We start from the raw sequence: 23,461 nt of genomic DNA, 5'->3' as shown, positions 1-23,461 counted from the left end.
AAAGTTTACAGCAAAACAATCCTACTACAAGAAACAAGAAACATCTCAAATAAACAACCTAACCTTACACCTAAAGCAATTAGAGAAAGAAGAATAAAAAAACCCCAAAGTTAGCAGGAGGAAAGAAATCATAAAGATCAGATCAGAAATAAATGAAAAAGAAATGAAGGAAACAATAGGAAAGATCAATAAAACTAAAAGCTGGTTCTTTGAGAAGATAAAATTGATAAACCATTAGCCAGACCCATCAAGAAAAAAAGGGAGAAGACTCAAATCAACAGAATTAGAAATGAAAAAGGACAAGTAATAACTGACGCTGCAGAAATACAAAGGATCATGAAAGATTACTACAAGCAACTATCTGCCAATAAAATGGACAACCTGGAAGAAATGGACAAATCCTTAGAAAAGCACAACCTTCCGAGACCGAACCAGGAAGAAACAGAAAATATGAACAGACCAATCACAAGCACTGAAATTGAAACTGCGATTAAAAATCTTCCAACAAACAAAAGCCCAGGACCAGATGGCTTCACAGGCGAATTCTATCAAGCATTTACAGAAGACCTAACACCTATCCTCAAATTCTTCCAAAATATAGCAGAGGGAGGAATACTCCCAAACTCATTCTATGAGGCCACCATCACCCTGACACCAAAACCAGACAAAGATGTCACAAAAAACGAAAACTCCAGGCCAATATCACTGATGAACATAGATGCAAAAATCCTCAACAAAATACTAGCAAACAGAATCCAACAGCACATTAAAAGGATCATACACCACGAACAAGTGGGGTTTACCTCAAGAATGCAAGGATTCTTCAATATATGCAAATCAATGTGATACACCATATTAACAAATTGAAAGATAAAAACCATATGAACATCTCAATAGATGCAGAAAAAGCTTCTGACAAAATTCAACACTCATTTATGATAAAAACTCTCCAGAAAGTAGGCATAGAGGGAAGCTACCTCAACATAATAAAGGCCATATATGACAAACCCACAGCCAACATCGTTCTCAATGGTGAAAAACTGAAACCATTTCCTCTAAGATCAGGAACAAGACAAGGTTGCCCACTCTCACCATTATTAATCAACAAAGTTTTGGAAGTTTTAGCCACAGCAATCAGAGAAGAAAAAGAAATAAACGGAATCCAAATCATAAAAGAAGAAGTAAAACTGTCACTGTTTGCAGATGATATGATACTATACATAGAGAATCCTAAAGATGCTACCAGAAAACTACTAGAGCTAATCAATGAATTTGGTAAAGTAGCAGGATACAAAATTAATGCACAGAAATCTCTTGCATTCCTATACACTAATGATGAAAAACCGGAAAAAGAAATTAAGGAAACACTCCCATTTACCGTTACAACAAAAAGAATAAAATACCTAGGAATAAACCTACCTAAGGAGACAAAAGACCTGTATGCAGAAAACTATAAGACACTGATGAAAGAAATTAAAGATGATTCAAACAGATGGAGAGATATACCATGTTCTTGGATTGGAAGAATCAACATTGTGAAAATGACTGTACTACCCAAAGCAATCTACAGATTCAATGCAATCCCTATCAAACTACCACTGGCATTTTTCACACAACTAGAACAAAAAATTTCACAATTTGTATGGAAACACAAAAGCCCCCGAATAGCCAAGGCAATCTTGAGAAAGAAAAATGGAACTGGAGGAATCAGGCTCCCACACTTCAGACTATACCACAAAGCTACAGTCGTCAAGACAGTATGGTACTGGCACAAAAACAGAAATTCAGATCAGTGGAACAGCATAGAAAGCCCAGAAATAAACCCATGCACATATGGCCACCTTATATTTGATAAAGGAGGCAAGAATATACAATGGAGAAAAGACTGCCTCTCCAATAAGTGGTGCTGGGAAAACTGGACAGCTACATGTAAAGAATGAAATTAGAACACTCCCTAACACCATACACAAAAATAAACTCAAAATGGATGAAAGACCTAAATGTAAGGCCAGACACTATAAAACTCTTAGAGGAAAACATATGCAGAACACTCTATGATATAAATCACAACAAGATCCTTTTTGACCTACCTCCTAGAGAAATGGAAACAAAAACAAAAATAAACAAATGGGACCTAATGAAACTTAAAAGCTTTTGCACAGCAAAGGAAACCATAAACAAGATGAAAAGACAACCCTCAGAATGGGAGAAAATATTTGCCAATGAAGCAACTGACAAAGAAGCAGCTCATGAAGCTCAATATCAAAAAAACAAACAATCCAATCCAAAAATGGGCAGAAGACCTAAATAGACATTTCTCCAAAGAAGATGTACAGATTGCAAACAAACACATGAAAGGATGCTCAACATCACTAATCATTAGAGAAATGTAAATCAAAAGTACAATGAGGTATCACGTCATACTGGTCACATACCTCAGAATGGCCATCATCAAAACATCTACAAACAATAAATGCTGGAGAGGGTGTGGAGAAAAGGGAACCCTCTTGCACTGTTGGTGGGAATGTAAATTGATACAGCCACTGTGGAGAACAGTATGGAGGTTCCTTAAAGAATTAAAAACAGAACTAACATACGACCCAGCAATGCCACTACTGGGCATATACCCTGAGAAAACCATCATTTGAAAAGAGTCATGTACCACAATGTTCATTGCAGCACTATTTACAACAGCCCTGACATGGAAGCAACCTAAGTGTCCATCGACAGATGAACGGATAAAGAAGATGTGGCACATATATACAATGGAATATTACTCAGCCATAAAGAGAAATGAAACTGAACTATTTGTAGTGAGGTGGATGGACCTAGAGTCTGTCATACAGAGTGAAGTAAGTCAGAAAGAGAAAAACAAATACCGTCTGTTAACACATATATATGGAATCTAAAAAAAAAAAAAGAAAAGGTTCTGATGAACCTAGGGGCAGTACGGGAATAAAGATGCAGACGTAGAGAATGGACTTGAGGATACGGGGAGGGGGAAGGGTAAGCTGGGATAAAGTGAGAGAGTGGCATGGACATATATACGCTACCAAATGTAAAATAGATAGCTAGTGGGAAGCAGCCGCATAGTACAGGGAGATCAGCTCGGTGCTTTGTGACCACCTAGAGGGGTGGGATAGGGAGGGTGGGAGGGAGAAGCAAGAGGGAGGGGATATAGGTATATACATATGCATATAGCTGATTCACTTTGTTATACAGCAGAAACTAACACAACACTGTAAAGCAATTATACTCCAATAAAGATGTTAAAAAAAAAAAGTACTCCTTTGGTATTTTCACACGTATAATTATTGAAAGGGAGCTCTATAGCAGGGGTCCCCAAACCCCAGGCTTCGGACCGGTACCTGTCAGTCCATGGCCTGTTAGGAACTGGGCCACACAGCAGGAGGTGAGCGGCTGGCAAACTTCATCTGCTGCTCCCCATCGCTCCCACTGCTCACATTACTGCCTGAACCCCCCCTCCCCCCACCCCACCCCCGTGGAAAAACTGTCTTCCATGAAACCAGTCCCTGGTGCTAAAAAGGTTGGGGACCACTGCTCTATAGTATCAGAGGAGGTTTTCTGGCAGAGTAATATTAAATAGTGAATTCCAAAGGCCATGCATAGGCCATGACGACCTATTTGGAGATATAGATAAGGAGGAGAAAACTGCAGAATGTTTACATTCTTGAGATCCAACGTGAAATGAGCCAGTGACACAGCTGGAATGTGACAAAACAGCAAAAAATAATATTAAAAATGTACTATGAAGGCTCTACTCTGGCTGTCTTGGTTATTTGTAAAATAATGATAATGATACAATAATGAGGAAAAACTCACGCAAGTGAAGTAAATTAAAATCAAAGGCACAGCAACACAGTCTAGCTAACTCTACTTGAAGGGAGATCTGGGGAATAGATTGGAAGAGATCTGTGCAGCAACGGAAAAATGAGACTACAAGGAGTTTGTATATAAAAGGACTGTACTGAGAATACGGTGGGATGTTTCTTGAGTAGCACAGACCTGCTGAGGTATCTCCTGCTGTCTCTGATCACAATCAGTGTAAACTTCATGTTTATGCATCACATTGCATTACTTGACATGTCTGATACCATTCCTCACATGGAAGGAAACCCCAGTGGGAGCAGAGTAGGTGAGTTAGAGAAATTGCAATAAATATTTTACATAGCTTCTCAATTATTTTGTGTGCTGGTTTTATAAGGGTTAACCTTAGCAGATTCTTGACTTACTATCAGTTGGTACTAATTTACAGTTTCTCAAATTAGGAAATAGCCAGTGCTAATACTGCAGTTATTACTGAGTTCCTGATTGCTTCAGGAAGACTTACTTTATTAATATAATGAGGGAGTTTACAGTTCTCAACTGCATATAATTACAAATGCATATTACATTACAAATTATATTATAATTATATTATATTATAGTATAATTATAATCACATTATATTATTATATGATTATAATTACAAATGCATATTATCATTGCATTAAAAATGCAATGATTGTTTATTTTTTCCATTAATAGAAATGCATTAACAGAAATTATTAAGGTAACTTATGGTTGCTTATAAAACGCAAAAGCAATTTTAGAAACAATAACCTTCTTCTGCAAGGACAATGGACAATCTTTTCTAATTACCTCCTTGGGGCTGTTATTTCTAAAACTTTTCCTGCCTTGTACGTAGAGTAAATAGTAACGTCCACAGGACAGTTCAAGTAAGATACTCATTTGAACTTTCTGGAAGTCAATCCTTAACCATAAGGAATGACCAAAATGGGGAGACCTTCATGTCCAGATGGTACCCAGAGGAAACACTAAAAATAAAAAAAACAAACAAAAACACCTTAAGGGACTCTGAATTGGCCTCAAAAGATAACAATAGGAGATAAAATGTTAATAACTTTATGTTTAAACACCAGCACTAGAGAATTCCCAGAAATTGCTATTGAAATGTGGCTGCAGTCTATGAACAAGGAAATATATAAAATTGTAACTAGAAAGAAAATGTCACTAAATGAGTTCACTCTAATGCTATGTTAGTGATGATTCACTATGATGAAATGAAGCAAACATGTAAAGTCCAAAATCAGTACTATGGGTAGTTCATTATTTCATTAAGATAAAATAAGTCTTGGGTGTAAGCTAATTTCTAAGCCACAGTGCTTGGAAATAGCATTTGATTAGGAGAGGCCTAAGAATTTCTTCTGAAACCAGTAAACAGGTTTCAGGACAGAACAAAATATTTTTCTTTAAGACAAAAGAAAGACTTTCAATCATGGGTTTGTTTTTAATATTTGTACTCCTGTTTTCTCTTACACTATTCCTTTGCCCCAACCTATAATCATGTTCAAATCTCTATCCTAAAAATAAAAACATAAAATTGTTTGTTCCTGATTTCCCCATTTTAACTAATTCTCCTTTTCTCTTTCTCTTCATTAACAAACTTTGCAAAAGAACAATTACACACAATGCTTCTGCTGCTTTACCACCTGCTCACTCCCTAACCCCTTGGAACCTGGTTTCTACTCCTATGACTCCAATGAAACTACTCTCTCAAGTTCATCACTGGACAGTCACATGCAAAAGAATGAAACTGGACCACTACCTTAATCCATACACAAAAATTAACTCAAATTGAATTAAACTGAATGTAAGATCTGAATCCATAAAACTTACTGAGGAAAACATAGGTGGTAAGCCCCTTGTCATTGGTCTTGCCCCTGATTTTTTGTATTTAACACCAAAAGCAAAGGCAACAAAAGCAAAAATAAGCAAGTGGGACTACATCAAACTAAAAAGCTTCTGCACATCAAAGGGAACCATCAACAAAATGAAACAGCAACCTACTGAATGGGAGAAAATATTTACAAATCATATATCTGATAAGAGGTTGATATCTAAAATATATTAAGAATTCATACAACTCAACAGCAAAAAACAAACAATCCAATTTAAAAATGGGCAGAGTATCTCAATGGACATTCTTCCAAAGACATACAGATGGCCAACAGGTACACAAAAAGGTGCTCAACATCACTATTCATCAGTGAAATGCAAATCAAAACCACAATGAGATATCACCTTACACCTGTTAGAATGGCTATCATCAAAAAGACAAGAAATAAGTGTTGGTGAGGATGTTGAAAAAGGAGAACCCTTGGGCACTGTTGGTGAGAAAGTAAATTGGTGGAGCCACTACGGAAAATAGTGAGGATGTTCTTCAAAAAATCAAAAACAGAACTACCATGTGATTCAGCAATTCCATTTCTGGGTGTTTATCTGGGGAGGGGGAAGAAAAGGAAACACTAACTCTAGAAGATATCTGCATCCCCCACACCCCATGTTCACTGCAGCATTATTTACAATAGCCAAGATATGGAAGCAACCTATGTGTCCATCAATGGATGAATGGACAAAGAAAATGTGAGATACCTACACACACACACCCACACACAATGGAATATTATTCAGTCATGAATAAGAATATTGCCATTTTCGACAACATGGATGGACCTTAAGGGCATTATGCTAAGTGAAACAAGTCAGAGACATATGGACAAATAGTGCATGATCTCACTGATATGTGGGTGGGTGAAATGGGTAAAGGGGGTCAAAAGGTACAAACTTCCAGTTATAAAATAAATGTCATGAGGTCATGGTGACTACAGTTAATAATACTGTATTGCATATTTGAAAGCTACTAAGAGAGTAGATCTTAAAAGTTCTCATCCCAAGAAAAAAATATTTTTTTGTAACTATGTATGGTGATGGATGTTAACTAGACTGATTGTGGTGACCATTTCGCAGCATACAAAGATACTGAATTATTATGTTGTACATCTAAAACTAATATAATGTTGTATGTCAATTATGCCTCAATAATTAAAAAAAAAAAAGTTCACCAAAGACTTGTCGATTGTCAAATAAAGAGAGCAGGTCTCACACCATTCCATCTCTCCACTCTATGGCAGGGCTGAACACCCTACCCCCCGTCAAGTTTTTTTCTTGTTTAGCTTCTGTGATGCCAAATTCTCTCCAGTGTTTTGGTCTCATTTTTCTTAATTATGACTTCTTCTACCAAGGTTCTATCCTCTGACCCTTGCATTTTGTTCTATATGCTATCCTGGGCTTTAATTATCTTGTCCATGTGGATTATCTTAAGATCTAGGTATGAAAGAAATCCTGACTACCATGCTCAGTTTAAGATATAAACTCAGAGCTGCCTACCACACATCATCACAGACCTTGCTTGCACCTCACATTCAAATATTCACAGGAAAGAGCTCAGTATTGGCAAGAGAAGGAATAAATTGAAAAAATAGGAATATCTAATAAAACAGAGGAATTATTACTTAACTTATAGTACATTCATGAAAGAATATTACGTATGGCATTATCAGAATAACATGCTGACGTGTTTAATAACACGGAAAATGCGTATATTATAATGTTCAGAAGACAAAAGCAGGATAAAAATGGATTGGAAGAAACTGGAAAGGACTATTTCAAAATGTTAACAGTAATTGTCTCTGATAGGTAACATTTTCTTCTTCGTAATTTTATGTATTTTCCAAATGTTCTACAGTGATCTTGAATTAATTTTAGAATCAGAAAATAAGAGGGATTCAAGGTCATATTGCCTACAAAATAAAACCCGGTCTTCAAGAATGGCATCCAAGGCCTGCCAAAATCTGGCCCCCAGTGCAGTCTTGTCCTTAACTATAGGCCCCAAACATTCTCTGTTCCGCTCCACCACCTAGCCACCAAGTTCTCAACACCGTCCACTTTTATGGTTCTGTATTCCTGTTTATCAGGTCTGTTTTTCTCCTACCCCAAAGCAGGACATATTGACCCTGAACATCTTTGATCCCTAACCCATAATACAGAGTGGGAGGCAATGCTCAAAATTTTCTGTTGGATTAGCTAAGAAAGAAAAATTCTACAAGTCTTTTATCCAACTCTTAATGAATATTAATGGTAGCAATAATAAACATAAAATTATCTAAAACAACTCGCTAAAATATCACACGATAAAGACTGCTATTGACTATAAATTGTCACAAAAATTAAGAATTCTTAACAGAATTTAGATAATGTAAAATCTGATCCTGAAAATTTGGACTTTACAAAAATAATAGCCACTATACAGATTATGTTACACTTGTTTTATAACTCACGTTCATTCTAAAATATACAGAGAAGAGAATAAACACCAAGGAAAATAATTTCATAAAATAAAGACTGAAGTGGAGACTTCCCTGGTGGCACAGTGGTTGAGAATCCGCCTGCCAATGCAGGGGACACGGGTTCAAGCCCTGGTCCGGGAAGATCCCACATGCCGCGGAGCAACTAAGCCCGTGCGCCACAACTACTGAGCCTGCGCTCTACAGCCCGTGAGCCACAACTACTGAAGCCCGCGAGCCACAACTACTGAGCCCACGTGCCTAGAGCCCGTGCTCCGCAACAAGAGAAGCCACTGCAATGAGAAGCCCATGCACCACAACGAAGAGCAGCCCCCTCTTGCAGCAACTAGAGAAAGCCCGTGTGCAGCAACGAAGACCCAACACAGCCTAAATAAATAAATAAATAAATTTATTTAAAAAAAAAAAAAAAGGACTGAAGTGAAAAATAATAGAAATAGTTCAAATGCCTGGAACGGTGCCTAGCACATAGTAGGCACTCAACAGATATTTGTTAAATAAAAGAATAAACTGGTATAGAAAATTATCCAAGGAGTTAATTAGATTGGCTAATGGAGTTTTGTCAGAAAATGCTTTTTTAGATAGCCTTATTGAAATATAATTCACATACTATACAATTCACCCATTTAAAATGTACAACTCAATGGTTTTTAATATATTCACGGAGTGCGAAACCACCACCACAATCTGAGAACATCTTCATCACCTCCAAAAAAAAGCTCATACCATGAGTCGTCACTCCCCATTTCCCTCCAACCTCCCAATCCCAGGCAACCACTAATCTATTTTCTGTCTCTGTAGCCTTTGCCTATTCTGGACATTTCATATAAATGGAATCATAAAATATGTGGTCTTTTGTGACTGGCTTCTTTCCCTTAGCATGAAGTTTTAAAGTTTCGTCCATGCTGTAGCATGTATCAGTACTTTCTTTCTTTGTATTGCCAAAATATTCCACTGTATGGATATTCCACATTTTATTTACCCATTCCTCAGCTGACAGACAATGGGGTTGTCTCGGATTTTTGGTTATTATAAATAATGCTATGAAAATTCATGTACAGTTTGAACAACATGGTTTTGAACCACACGGGTCCACTAATACACGGATTTTTTTTCAATTGTAAATACTACAGTACTACACAATCCATGGCTGGTTGAATCCTCGAATGTGGAACCGCAGATATAGAATTTCTGATAAGGAGGGCCGACTAAGATAAGTGGACTTGACTGCATGGAGAGTCGGCGTGTAATAGGGAAGAACAAATCTGACTCAGATTTATTCCTTTTGCTTTAACCTTTGTGCTCTGTTGCCTGTGCTTAGTCATGCTGGCTCTGAACCTTTTGTAAAAGAATGTTTCCTATAGTCTGAAATATACAGGATAGCCTATTCTCAGGGCTCTGACCTTTAAGAGTCCATTCATACAGAGATAAAAAGTTGTAGAACAGAGAATAATATTTGTTTTGTTGCAGGTTTACAGGAAGATCCTGACCTGACCTACCCAGACAGCTGCAAGAACAAAGGATTCCTTCACCAAGAAGTTTGCAACAACTAACCACGCTCCTCCCTCACTTTGCCTTTAAATGGTCCTGAAATAAACCTTTCTCTGCTCCAAATGCTCCGAAGTCTGACTTTTCAGTTTGTTTGGCCTCACTGTGCGTCAGGCAAGTGCTCCTACCCGCCACCCCTGTGTTGTTCAAGTGTTAATTGAACAAGTTTTTGTGTTGATATGTTTTCATTTCTTTTGGGGTATATTAGTGGAATTGCCAGATCATATGGTAACTGTTTAACATCTGAGGAATTGCCAGTCTGTTTTCTAAAGAGTTGCACTAGAAAATGCTTTCTAATGAAGATACAGTATTGATGTACCACTCTTAAAAATAGTTTTTGATAATAAACACAAGTCAAAACATTATCAGGGTCAAAATGTCTGACATTTTCATCCCATTTCCCCCCTACTGGTTAAATCTTACTAATCTTTCAAAGCTCAGCTTGCATGCCGCCTCTTCTAAGGAGTCTTCCCTACTTTCTCAGAATTAATAGCTCCATTCCTCCTTTCAACTGTCATACAATTTTATTTGTACACTTACTATATATAGTCTTTGTCACTCTGCCCTATATTGCATTTAATATATGTCAGTATCTCCCAATAAAGTGCAGGCTCCTAGATGGTAAAAATTATATTTTATAACAATGTTTACAGTAATGATTATTGTGAAGAATATATCATTTGAGATGATGAAAAGAGCTCATGCAAAAGATGTAAGTAAGCATCATATATACTATTTTCACAGAACAAACTTATCTTCAAGGTACTATACTTAATAAAAGATAAACTAGAGATAATTTTATCAATAAATGCTGACATTTGTTGATGAGCAACAAATAAGATATATCTCAAGACATATAATGAGCAAAAATAATGACTTAAATAAGCAGAAACACAAGTAGGGGGAAAAAAGAGGGACTTTCTTAAAACTGTTAAATAAAAATTAATTACCAAATAAGCCAATATGTCTATATTTTGTTAAATCATATTAGTTGGTAGAATGACTGAACAGACTCATCAATGCTCATTTTGCCCTGAATTTTTAGAAAATTCAGGGCAAAATGTCTCTAAATTACGAAGTTAAAAAAAAAGAAAACTTTCAGGACTTCCCTGGTGGCACAGTGGTTAAGAATCCGCCTGCCAATGCAGGGAACACGGTCTCGAGCCCTGGTCCGGGAAGATCCCACATGCTGCGGAGCAATTAAGCCCATGCGCCACAACTACTGAGCCTGCACTCTAGACCCCCGCAAGCCACAACTACTGAGCCCCTGTGCCGCAACTACTGAAGCCTGTGCACCTAGAGCCCGTGCTCCGCAACAAAAGAAGCCACGGCAATGAAAAGCCCTCGCACTGCAATGAAGAGTAGCCCCCGCTTGCCGCAACTAGGGAAAGCCTGCACACAGCAACGAAGACCCAATGCAGCCAAAAATAAAATAAATAAAATAAATTAATTTTAAAAAAAAGAGAGAGAAAACTTTCTTTTTAATACTAATTCACTTTACTTGAATATATTAACATGTAAATAATTGGCTTGGCCTAATAAAAATTGGGGGAAGAGTGTAAGATATTTATTCATTTTTAATAATTGTGGAAAAATATAACAAAATTTACTATCTTAGCCATTTTCAAGTGCACAGTTCAACAGCTTCAAGTACATTCATATTGTTGTGCACCAAATCTCCAAGAACCCCTTTCATATTGTAAAACTGAAACTCTGTACCCACTGAACAACAACTCCCCAATGCTCCCTCCCCTCAGCCCCTGGCAACCATCATTTTACTTTCTATCTCTGTGAATTTGACCACTCTAGGTAGCACATATAAGTGGAATCACACAGTGAATGGTAGGTGAATGGATAAAGTATGGTACATCCAGATAACAGAATATTATTCAGTGTGAAAAAGAAACAAGCTATCAAGCCATGAAGACATGGGAGAAATCTAAATGTATATTACTAAGTGAAAGAAGCCTATCTACTGAAGATGGCTACCTACTGAATGATTCCAACTATATGACATCGTGGAAAAGGCAAAACTATGGAGACAGTAAAAATAACAGTAGTTGCCTGGGGTTAGGGGGAGGGAGGGGTGAATAAGTTGCACCCAGAAGATTTTTATGGCACCGAAACTATTCTGTATGACACTGTAATGGTGGGTACACGTCATTATACATTTGTCACAGCCTATAGGATATATAACACCAAGAGTGAACCCTAATGCAAACCACAGACTTTGGGTGATGATGATGTGTCAATGTAGGTTCATCAATTGTAGCAAATGTACCACTCTGGTGTGGGATGTTAATAGCAGGGGAGGCTCTGTGTGTGTGTGTACACTCACGCAGGCAGGGGTACATGGGAACTCTCTGTGCTTTCATTCAATTTTGCTGCTAACCTAATACTGCTCTAAAAGTAAAGTTTATTAAAAAAAAAAAAAAAGGGAGAGAGGGTGTGTAGAAGTGCCCTCAGAGAATTCAGTGAAGGAATCAGAGAAGTGGGAGGGTAAAGTGGAGAAGAAAGTTCTTGGAAGCCAAGATAGGCAAGTTTCAGGAAACAGGTAATGATCACAGAATTCTGAATAGAGCACAAAGGCACAAATGAGAAAATAATGACTAGATATTAGAATGGCTGATGATATGAGCAAGGACAGTTTCCGCTGAGTGGTGGGGTGGAAGTCAGAGTATGAGTTTGAGGGGAGAGGAGGAATGTTTAAGAGACAGCAAATGCAGATCATTCTTTCATAAAGTTTGGATCAGAACTGTACAGAGAGAGAGAAAGGGAAGTTAGATGGATATGGGATCAAAGATAGGGAAATGGGTTGGCACTGAACAGAAAGAAGAATATTTTGTTCTCCAAAATGAGTGTGAAAAGATTAGTGAGGATGAAGATTAAATTTGTAGGTGGAGGGTGTGAGACCGAAAGAGACACAGCCGATAAAAGGAGGCAAGGACTCCTAGGAAGTGAAAGGCATGACTTAACATGATCTCATTCTTGCTCTCCTAGAAGTAGCAGCTGGAGAACCTGTCTTGTATTACCTGCGCCTTAGATATGACACCATATTATTTTATATCCATATTGGAAATCTTAAGGCCATTCAGTTCTATGTATACTTTTCATCCCTGTAATCCACAGGAAAGGACTATAGTGCAAGTCCTGGTCACCTACTCTCCCTAAATCTCCAGACTGCTCTTTCCTACAGTTCTTTTCTTCCTCACCCTGATTTATTCTTCTGTTGCTGCTCTCTTTCCCAACTCATTCTACCACACCACCCGAAACCCTGGTTCCAGGGTTGAACAAACTCTACATTCTCAACCTCTTCACCTAACAGTCTACTCACTGCCTAAGTGAAACCTGGCTAGCTCGTGAGCACACTACGTGTGTTGAAGCTCTATAGGGGGTAGTGTTCTCCACCCCCATCTCCCACAGGAGGCAGCGATGGCATTTTCCTAACTCCTCAGTGCCACTTACAGGCTGTTAACTCTTTTACTTTCAGCTTGAGGCACATGACATATGGCTATGTCACACTCTTCTTCTCCTAGTTAATGTCACACAGAAGTACCTTTCCCTCTCTCTCTCTCCACTCCATCACCTGCAATCATACTGGCTATTTTAACACCATGCAAATAACCTAACACCCTAGACCCAGAGTTCTTTGCCCTATGCCTATCTTCATACCATTTCAGTAACACCTATACCCTGGACCTTGCCTACTCTCTAGACTTTCACTAGAAAAAGATGCAGGAACATGCATGTTGCCATCACTAAAATTCATGTTCTAAATTTCAGTTAGGCCTTGTCTTTGGTCAGCTGCTTCTCTCATTCCTTACAGAAGCTTTTCTGATTTTTTATCATTATCCTCATATCCCTCACTTCATCATTTTTGGCTCCTACTGAGAAAGCTAAGGTCATCAGATGAGAATTCTCTTAAATTCCAGCCCTACCTAAGCTAACCTACTAACTTTGCATAAGTCACTCCTTTGCTCTTGGTTCCCTAGATGCTTGAGTATCCAAGCAAGCCCAGATTCCGTGAAATGACCACTCTCTCCTGCTCTTTATGTGGCAGCAGTAATACACCACTATACTCACAGTACTTCCAGCACACACCATGCTGCTGTTCCTTGCCGCTGTGTGTACTGTTCCTTCTACTGTTCCATCTCCTCCAGCTAGACTTTTTTCGAAACCTTGCTAAAAAATTATCTTCCATGACACTTCCCCTGACCCACCCCCTCCAAAAAAAAAACAAACAAACCAGTTAAACACTTCTTCCTGCCTTTTCTTGTATTTATTTCTACTACTGTAAATTTTACACTGCATGGAAAATTTTTATAGGTAATTAAAAGAACAAATTTGGGTGAAATGAATGATAGAAACAAGAAGTACAGGAATTGAGTAAGAGGTGAAATCATAGTAGGGACGATGAAAAAGGATTTCGTTCATTCAACAAACAACGAATATTTATTAAGGACATAGTGTGTGAAGTAAGCGTTGGAGGAAAGCAGCAGGTGGATTGTAGGTTGGGACAGATGTGGGCATAAAGCTGATGAGACATTTGCTCTAGATCTTGAACAATGCTTGGAATTTCAATCAACTAAAAGAATGGTAAAGAAGAGGTGGAAATAGGAGAGAGTAACAAGGAGACAGAAATGCACACATATTTGGCTAATATAAACTGACCAGTCTTGGCTAAAATGGGAGGTTTAGAAAGAGCAGTATTAGGAAATAAAATTGAAAGCTTAATCATAGAAAACCTAGAGTTAGCAAGGGCCTTAAGAATCACCTAGGTCACCCATCCTTCTAATGAAGGCTAACATTCCTGACAAATGGACAAGGTAGCCTATTCACTAAGTACCGTCTTCTTTTAAATGTTACAGATTATCTTTTCTGTTATTATACTGAATAGAAACATGTCATCTTTAACATTTCCCCACTGGTCCTGTTCTCTCCTCTGAGGTACCCAGGGTAAGTCTATTCCCTCTTTATGGGACAGTCTTTCAAATATCTTTCATTTAATTGACGTGTGATCTTGAACAAATTGTGTTGCTTTTCTGCAGATCAACTTTCTCTTCTCTAAAAGAGAGGAGTGGCAGAGGCTAACTGTCCTCTGATAACCGTCTTCCCCTTCTCTTTATCGTAATTGAATCTTTTGCTGGGCACATGGACAGCCAGCAAAGACGACATTTCTCATCCTTCCTTGGGGCTGGATGTTTCCTCATGCTCTAGTTCTGGTCAACAGGCTGTAAGCAAAAAGGACCTCCCCTTCCCCTTTCCTCCTTCCCAGTGGCTGGAATTCGGACACGGGGTGAGCCAACTTAGTCCCTGGGGATGAGAACAATATCTGGTTGGGCCTAACAGAGCAACCAGATAGAGAGTCAGGGCCCCTGATAACCTGACGGGTCAGAGCCACCACATCAGCTTGGGCTTTATATGTGAGAGAAATAAATTTCTACCTAGTTTAAGCCACTTGTTATTTTTCAAATATATGTGTTACAGAACTTGATCTATATCCTAACCCAACAGGAGGTAACACATCTATAAAAAGGATTCTGTAATACATAAAATTAGGAATGTAAAATATACATGTATACATGCTCAGTTTTTAGTATTTGAACACCATCATCTTCCCTTGAGACCCACCCCAGTCTCCTGTTATGAACACAATTCGGGATTCCTCAGAATCTTAATACAGTTTCCTGCATCTCTACTTGATAATATCCCTCAAAGGCTGACACCCCAAATTGAACATTAATTCTTTATAAGCTGTGTACATAGAACAGCATATACTTCCCCATGTATTTAATTTGGGAATCTCTGTGTATTTGTCATTCTTAGCAAAGCTACAACAGATCCTTTCTCCAAATATCTGCATTCTTTCAGTAAATATTCATAAACTGCCTAGTGTGCAAGGCTTAGACATACAATAGTGACTATTAACTTACTAGTGTAAAATGGCATTAATAACAGTTTTACAAGGTACAACAATCCAGTAATGAAACAATTTTGAGGACTTACAACTGGAAAGTCACACCTTGAAAAAAACAGTACGTGCATGAGTTCTATGTTTCTCATCTTTCATATACAATAACTTTGGGCAAATCTAAAGGGGCCAGGTCTAATGACTTGTTTAGTGGTGTCACACATTGGAATCAGTTTTCTGAGACTAGCATTCAGAAAAAGTCATACTATATATATTTATCTACTGTTTTGTTAAAATATAAGAATGAGAAAACATGTAACATAAAATTTGAGAGGCAACAGAGTTTTGTGATTAAGAGCATACCCTGGAGCCAGACTGCCTCCCTGCCCTGCCACTTACTAGCTGTGTTACCTTTCAGCACCTCTTTGGGCTTCTGTTTCCTCCGGTATAAAATGAGAGTAATAGCAGTAGTAATAATAGTGATAATGTAATAATAGTACCTTCCTCCTAGGATTATTTTGAGGCTGTAAAGGCTTAGAAAAGTTCCTGACACATGGGCAAAGTGCTAGCTACTTTTTAAAAAGTACTAGCTCAATTAAGTGTTAGCTACCATTTTTATAGCTATTATAATAATGTTAATAGATGACCTCATTTCTGGTCAGGGTATAAATAATTTTGTGCCATATGGTCAAACAGCATTATTTTTTGTATTTGCTACTTATTAGTAATTTTTTCATCTTAAAAAAGTCAATTTAATGTATCAAAGGGCAAGTTAATAATATACATATATCAAAAGCCTTAAAACTGACCTTTGACTCAATAATTCCATTTCTAAGTGTGAATCCTAAAAAAATAACAATGATGTGCACATCTTTAAGGATGCTCAATTTAGTGTGTTGATAAAAATGTTAATAAAAAAGAAAGCAAAGAAGAAAGACTATTTCAAAAGGGGCTTTGTTCAGCAAACCATGGAAATCCATACAATGGAATAGTATGCATCTATTAAAAATAAGTCTGTAAATGAATACTTAATGATATGGGAAGGTACATTAAATGAAAAAAAAATAAGTATAGTATGATCCCACTTTGGTTTTTTTAAAAAAAGTATGTGATAAGTGTGTGTGGAGGGTGTGTGTGTATATATATGTGTGTGTACGGATCAATAAAGACTCCAAGGTTATACATCAAAATAATAATAGTGATTATCTCTAGCTGCTTCATTTATATGCAATTTCTGTTCTTTTTGCTTTTCTATTTTTGTAAGTTTTCCACATGAATATGTGTTATTTTTGCAGTAAGGAAAAAAGTTACTAAAAAGAAGTACACAATGTGCAGTGAACTAAAATCTTGTAAACATGAAGATACTCTGGCCAAAGAGAAAAAAATGCCTTCAACTTGTTCACAAAGCAAAAGATCCAACACAGATATGCTCATAAGCTTCCCAGATACTCCTTGAATTCACATGTGGTTTTCTGCCACAAGCTCATGTGAAACTTAGAAAAGTATTTAGCTATGAGCACAAAAAAAGATGAAAAAAATAAAGCAAACTTGGAAATCCTAAAAAAAACAGGAAAATTTTCTCATTATATTTCTTTATTAAAGCAGACCAGAAATTATTAAACTTGTTCTTAGTAAACCTCTAAAGTGATTTGAATGCTTTTACAAAGGAAGAGTGCTCTGAAAAGATTTTAATGTAACATTATGTCTTTTTGAAAGGTCTTCAAAAATATTTTATTAGGCAATAATTTGGCTTCAGTTTATTAGATTATCATAATCATACAATGTATTTTCTGAGTGTTTTATTAACTATCATATGTAAAAATCTGACCTTTTTAATAACATTTATTACATATAAATACCTTTTTTTTAACATCTTTATTGAAGTATAATTGCTTTACATCGTTGTGTTAGTTTCTGCTGTATAACAAAGTGAATCAGCTATATGTATACGTATATCCCCATATCCCCTCCCTCTTGCGTCTCCCTCCCACACTCCCTATCCCATCCCTCTAGGTGGTCACAAAGCACCAAGCTGATCTCCCTGTGCTATTCAGTTGCTTCCCACTAGCTATCTATTTTACATTTGGTAGTGTATATAAGTACATGCCACCCTCTCCCTTCGTCCCAGCTTACACATCCCCCTCCCCGTGTCCTCAAATCCATTTTCTATGTCTGCGTCTTTATTCCTGTCCTGCCCCTAAGTTCTTAAGAACTATTTTTTTTTTAGATTCCATATATGTGTGTTAGCATACGGTATACAAATAAATACCTTTTAAGTCTTTATTCGTTTTCTAACATCTTCACTGGATACACCTTCCCAGGAGAAACTGGATCCTTCTAAGATTAATTTTCATTAATAATCTTTAAAAGGGCAAAACAGTGTAAGGAAATTTTAGATGAAAAATCCTGTAAGCAGGCTTACTTACAATAGACCAGAACTAAGAAATCCACAGTAAATATGTCTCCAACTGCTTATCAGGCTGTCACTAAATGTAGTATGTTAAACATATAACTGACCTCCTTGTATCTCCCCAACGATATGTATATTCCCCTTGCAAAACAAAACAAAGATTCTTCCTGACTTCTTTACTCTGTCATGTCATCAAGGCATCTGTCATAGCATTTTCATTTCATCACTTACTTCCATGAGAAGCCTCCAAGTTCAGGTTCTTATTCACTTCTGCCTGGGTTATTTTAATAGACTCCTAATTTGTCTCCTCATTTCTAATCTATCCCCATTTGAATCCAAACAGCATCAGCCCACCAGCCAGCTTAAACACCACTTTAATTACATTACAACCTAGCGCAAGAATCTTAGATTGACTTTTTTTTTTTTAACATCTTTATTGGAGTAATTAGATTGACCTTTATCCTATAAGCAGTGGAAAGTAAATCTTTATAATTGCATTCAATGTCTCTATCTTCTGCTAGAAGTTTAATGTGAACTCTCTCAGCAGTCAAGCTGATCTGTCAACAACTCCTATTGCCAACTTGCTCAGTCAGTCCTCCCACCCACACTTCGTTGTCAACGCCACTTCATCCTTCCAGCATGCACAACTGAAAAGCTGATGTGGTTTTCAGTAACCTTTACAGCTGTAAACAAACTCCTTACCTTCAGAATTTCAACAACACTCACATATTGTGTGACCCACTGATTAGGCACTAAATCATACTGTCTCCTATCACCAAGCAATTATCCATGTATGATCTAATTTCATTAAGTAGAGGTAATTGCCTTATAGGCCTTTATATTTGTTGTACTTACATTTGTTGCCCTTGACAGGCAGCTAGAAACTTGGTAAATGCTCAATTAATATTTGGTAAACAATGAATGATCTTCATCTTTAGTTTTTGCACAAAATATATTTAAATATATTTATAATTTGCTATGTACCTCCCAGGCTTTTCTTTAACAAAATGAATTATTCTTTTACGTAGGTTCATGCATCAGCGGTCCCCACAACCACCCCCAGGTTCAGTGATCCATTAGGAGGACTCACAGGACTCAGCATAGAGTCATACCCATGTCTAAGGTGTATCGTAGAGGTACTATAGCAAAACGATACAAGGCAGAATCAGCAAAGGAGAAAGGGGCACAGAACAAAGTCCTCAGAAACCAAGTGCAAGCTTCCAAGAGTTCTTTCTCAGTGGAGTCATCCAGAACACAACTTCTCCAACATCAAATTGTGACAACACATGTGTCTACCAAGGAAACTCATTAGAGATGCAGTACCTAAGGGTACCCTCCCCCCACATAGGCACCTCCAGGCTGGTCACGTAGGCACCCTCTGCCTAGAATAGGCCAAAATTCCAGACTCCCAGAAAGTATTCAGCACAAATCACACTGTAGTCTAGGCACAATGAGCCACTCTAAAGTTTGATGTCAGTGTAGGCAACTGCTGAACATTCAGGTTCCCAGATGCCAGCAAAAACACTGTAAACAGGCCTTTCTCAGGAAAGCAGTCTTGGGCCTGCTAGTTAACCCTTTTCTGTGTAGTTCATTGCATATTTTTATGGGAGAAATGTTAAGTGTTAACTATATTTGATTTATGAGAGGTACAGGTGATTTTTTAAAAAATTAAAATCTAGCATTTATTTAGAGATGCACTGCCTAGACTGGTACCCAAGAATGAAAAGTTACGCCAATTTTTTTTTTAAACACTTAAATGCCTTTAAAATTTTTTTTTTTTATTGGGGTATAGTTGCTTTATTTTTTTACTTTTTTAAAGATTTAATTTTATTTATTTTTGGATGTGTTGGGTCTTCGTTGCTGCACGTGGGCTTTCTCTAGTTGTGGCGAGCGGGGGCTACTCTTCGTTGTGGTGTGCAGGCTTCTCATTGCGGTGGCTGCTCTTGCTGCGGAGCATGAGCTCTAGGCATGTGGGCTTCAGTAGTTGCGGCACACAGGCTCAGTAGTTGTGGCTCGCGGGGTCTAGAGTGCAGGCTCAGTAGTTGTGGCCCACGGGCTTAGTTGCTCCGCGGCATGTGGGATCTTCCCGGACCAGGGATCGAACCCGTGTCCCCTGCAATGGCAGGTGGATTCTTACCCACTGCGCCACTGGGGAAGTCCCAGAATAGTTTCTTTACAAAGTTGTGTTAGTTTCTGCTGTACAACGAAGTGAATCAGCTATATGTATACATATATCCCCTCGTTTTTGGATTTCCTTCCCATTTAGGTCACCACAGAGCACTAAGTAGAGTTCCCTGTGCTATACAGCAGGTTCTCATTAGTTATCTATTTTATACTTATTAGTGTATATATGTCAATCCCAATCTCCCAGTTCATCCCACCTCCCCTTTCCCCCCTTGGTGTCCATACGTTTGTTCTCTACATTTCTGCCTTAAGTTATGCAATTTTTAAATAATTCACATCCTTATGTATTTCTGGTTTTCTTTCTTTTTTCTTCTAAAATGAGGTATCTTTTTGAAATCAATACTTTCATAGTTGCCAGGAGAAAAAAATTAAGTATAACATGTAAAGGAAACAAACTCTTTCAGACAAGCTCCTTGTCTTCTTTTTAAATGTCAGTTGGTGCCAGAGCACTGTGGTAGCTGTTTTAGATGCATCGTCTTACTAAGTCCTCACAACACCCCCATAAGCCAGTGATGGTTTCTATTTTATAGATGGAAGCTTGGAGAGGCTAAGTAACCGACCCAGGTTTGTCATGGTGGAGCTAGGATTTAGGTTCAGATCCACCTCATTCCAAAATCTTGGTCTTAGCCTTACACCAACTACCTGTACCTAATAAGGAACATGATCCTTCTTATGAACCACTTCCCTCCAAACTATATGGGTGTTGTTTGATTGGTTATACAGAGCACTACTCTTAACCTAACTGACTTTGATTAAAGTCACATTTCAGTTGGAAGAAAAAGGGGTAAATTTAATACAGGATACTCTGCTTTTTCCTTTCCAATCTTGCAAATTCCAAATCAAATTACACCCCTTGCTTGTTAAAACCATTGGGAAGCTCCCTCTTCAGCACAGCACACAATTTTCTCCTTTACATGGCCTCAATCTGCTTGAAATTAGAGAGACCTGTATTAGAATTTTGGCATTTCACCTACCAGATGTGGGGACCTTGGGAAAGTTAGTTATGCTGAATCTCAGTTTATTCATCTACAAAATGGGGATCCCTACCTCATAGGCTTGCTATGAGAATTAAATATGATATTTAAAGGGTTTAGCCTATACCTATTTGCTGAATAAATGACTGTGCAACACCAGAATAACTGATTTACAAGCAAGCCAAACCAATAATCTGAGGGAGAAAGGAGGGAGCAGGGAAGTACCCTGACCACCAGGTGTCACCACTGGCCCAGGAGAGCTGGTCTAACTGCCAGAGTGGTGGGTGGGACTTTGCCACAGAACAGGGTAAGACTGTCATTTGCACCTACAGAACATTCAAGAATTGGCTTTGGACTTCAGCACCTTAAGAGCTGGTACAATATTTGCTCAACCATTCTGAGTTACAGTGTTCTCTTACCAATGTGTTAAAAATGACTGTGTAGATGTGTCATCATAGTTTAATCTAAAAAACTATACTCAGCTGATCTTTTTTTTTTTTTTTTTTTAATTCTGAGACTCAGTATTGCTTCATACGTCCTTTGCTTTGGCCAACTTGACATTTACAGTTTTTGGCTCTCATAGGCTTCAATATTGCCACTGCGGACAATTTTCTGGTCCCAATTCCACAACCCATGGACATTATTTCGTTTACATTATTAATAGGGATGACAGATAAAAGGAAAGCAGAATATTTTTTAGGGTAAAAATGAAGTGCATGAACAGCACATCTAAGCAAAATAAGCATTAACTATGAGCCTTATTCCTTGATCTCAGGAACTTAAAAGTTCGTTTTTTAAAATTCCGCAAGTTTTCTCTTTTCTTAAGGAACATTTACCCCTAGGAGAGATCTGTCAACCTACAAATACCCCTGAAATGACTCAAGGAACACTACCACTCCTGACTTCATTCTGTAACCTGCCAACGACACTCCCTGAGAGTGCCCAGGGGCTCATTTCAAAATGAGAGCAGGGCCTGGGCTCTCCTTCTGGTTCTAAGTCCTCTCCACTGAGAGCCACTAGCGGTCACCTCAAGACGGGTAATTCAGTTTGTGTTAGGGCGTAACTGGACACGCAGCTCTGAGATGAGGCACAAACTGTTGTCCTGTCTGTGCCAGGGAACACTTGACTCAAGCCTGACCAGGCCTACCCCGGCCTCATCCTGGACTCCAGCGCCCTCCAGTAACCAACACGGAGAAGAAGAAAGGCCAAAAGCAAAGGCTTCGGTTTAGAGCGGGCGCTCTTGGAACTCGAGCAGTTTGGGTTATTTTTGTTTTAACAACAGCTCAAGTTCCACTTTGCATCTCACAAATATGGAAAGGTCTGAAGAGAAACCAGAAGCATCCTCTCCCTTCTGACCATCGCTCCCATTCCAAGAGAATTTAGGAGGGAAGAGCAGATACCAGGAACCATCTGGAATCACGAGCACAGGTGGCTTACCCCAGCCGAGAACCCATTTGCGAAGCACTTTGTGCAGATCGATACACTCCTGACCGATCTCAGACGGGTCCCTAGAGAAAGAAGAGCTCACGAGGCTGGCCGCCCTCCTGGAGCAAATGGGCCACGGAAAGAGATGCTGCCCATCCAACAAGCCCCTGCGGGGCAGGCGAGGGCGCAGCTTCTCGGGAGCAGCGGCCGGCGCGTTACCTGGGGGACTCGGCGGTGAAGCTGCCGCCGTCCAGCAGCCGCATCTTGCAGAAGAGGACCCCGTTGACGAAGGGCACCGAGGAGAGCTCCTCGAGCTCGAAGTCCACCTTAAACTTAAACTTCTTCTTCTTCATCATCATGAGAGCCAGACGCCGGCGAGCGGGGTGCGGGGGCGGCCCTAAGGGGCGCGCGGGCCGGCGCCGCCGCTTCAACTCGGCCGAGCCGCGGGCCCGCCCAGCCCCATGGCCGGGGCTGCGAGCTGCGCGTGGGGGCGCCGCCGGGGTCGGTGCCGCCGCCGCCGCCTCCTCTCGCGGCAGCCCGGGCCGGAGCGCGGCGGCTGCCGCGGCGCGGACCCCGCCCACCCACGGGGAGCAGTCGTGCTGCAGCTCGCCTGAGCGGTGGGCGCCCTTTCGGTGTGCAGCTTGCAACCGCCGCCACCGCCCGTCTGGGAGGAGGGGAGGCGAAGCTCCGAGAACCTCCGCTGCTGCTGCCGCCGCCTCCTCAGCGCTTCGGGGTCGGAGGCGCCCCCAGCGGCAGCGGCCAGCAGCGCACTGCCGGGCGGAAG

At 39.2% G+C, this 23,461-nt stretch overlaps 1 protein-coding gene across 1 annotated transcript in view; it reads right to left on the bottom strand.

Moving 5' to 3' along the window:
• EEIG2 (EEIG family member 2) overlaps positions 1–23,132 on the bottom strand; it is a 102,210-nt gene extending 79,078 nt beyond the window's left edge. The window contains exon 1 of the mRNA XM_068538093.1: positions 22,897–23,132. Within this exon, the coding sequence (XP_068394194.1) occupies positions 22,897–23,036 (140 nt within the window). The 5' untranslated portion in view covers positions 23,037–23,132. The remainder of the gene's footprint in view (positions 1–22,896) is intronic.
• Between the last annotated feature and the right edge of the window lie 329 nt (positions 23,133–23,461).

The sequence above is a fragment of the Eschrichtius robustus genome, chromosome 3, assembly GCF_028021215.1.
Source record: "Eschrichtius robustus isolate mEscRob2 chromosome 3, mEscRob2.pri, whole genome shotgun sequence".
Classification (NCBI taxonomy): domain Eukaryota; kingdom Metazoa; phylum Chordata; class Mammalia; order Artiodactyla; family Eschrichtiidae; genus Eschrichtius; species Eschrichtius robustus.
This window is presented reverse-complemented; position numbering and strand designations above follow the sequence as displayed.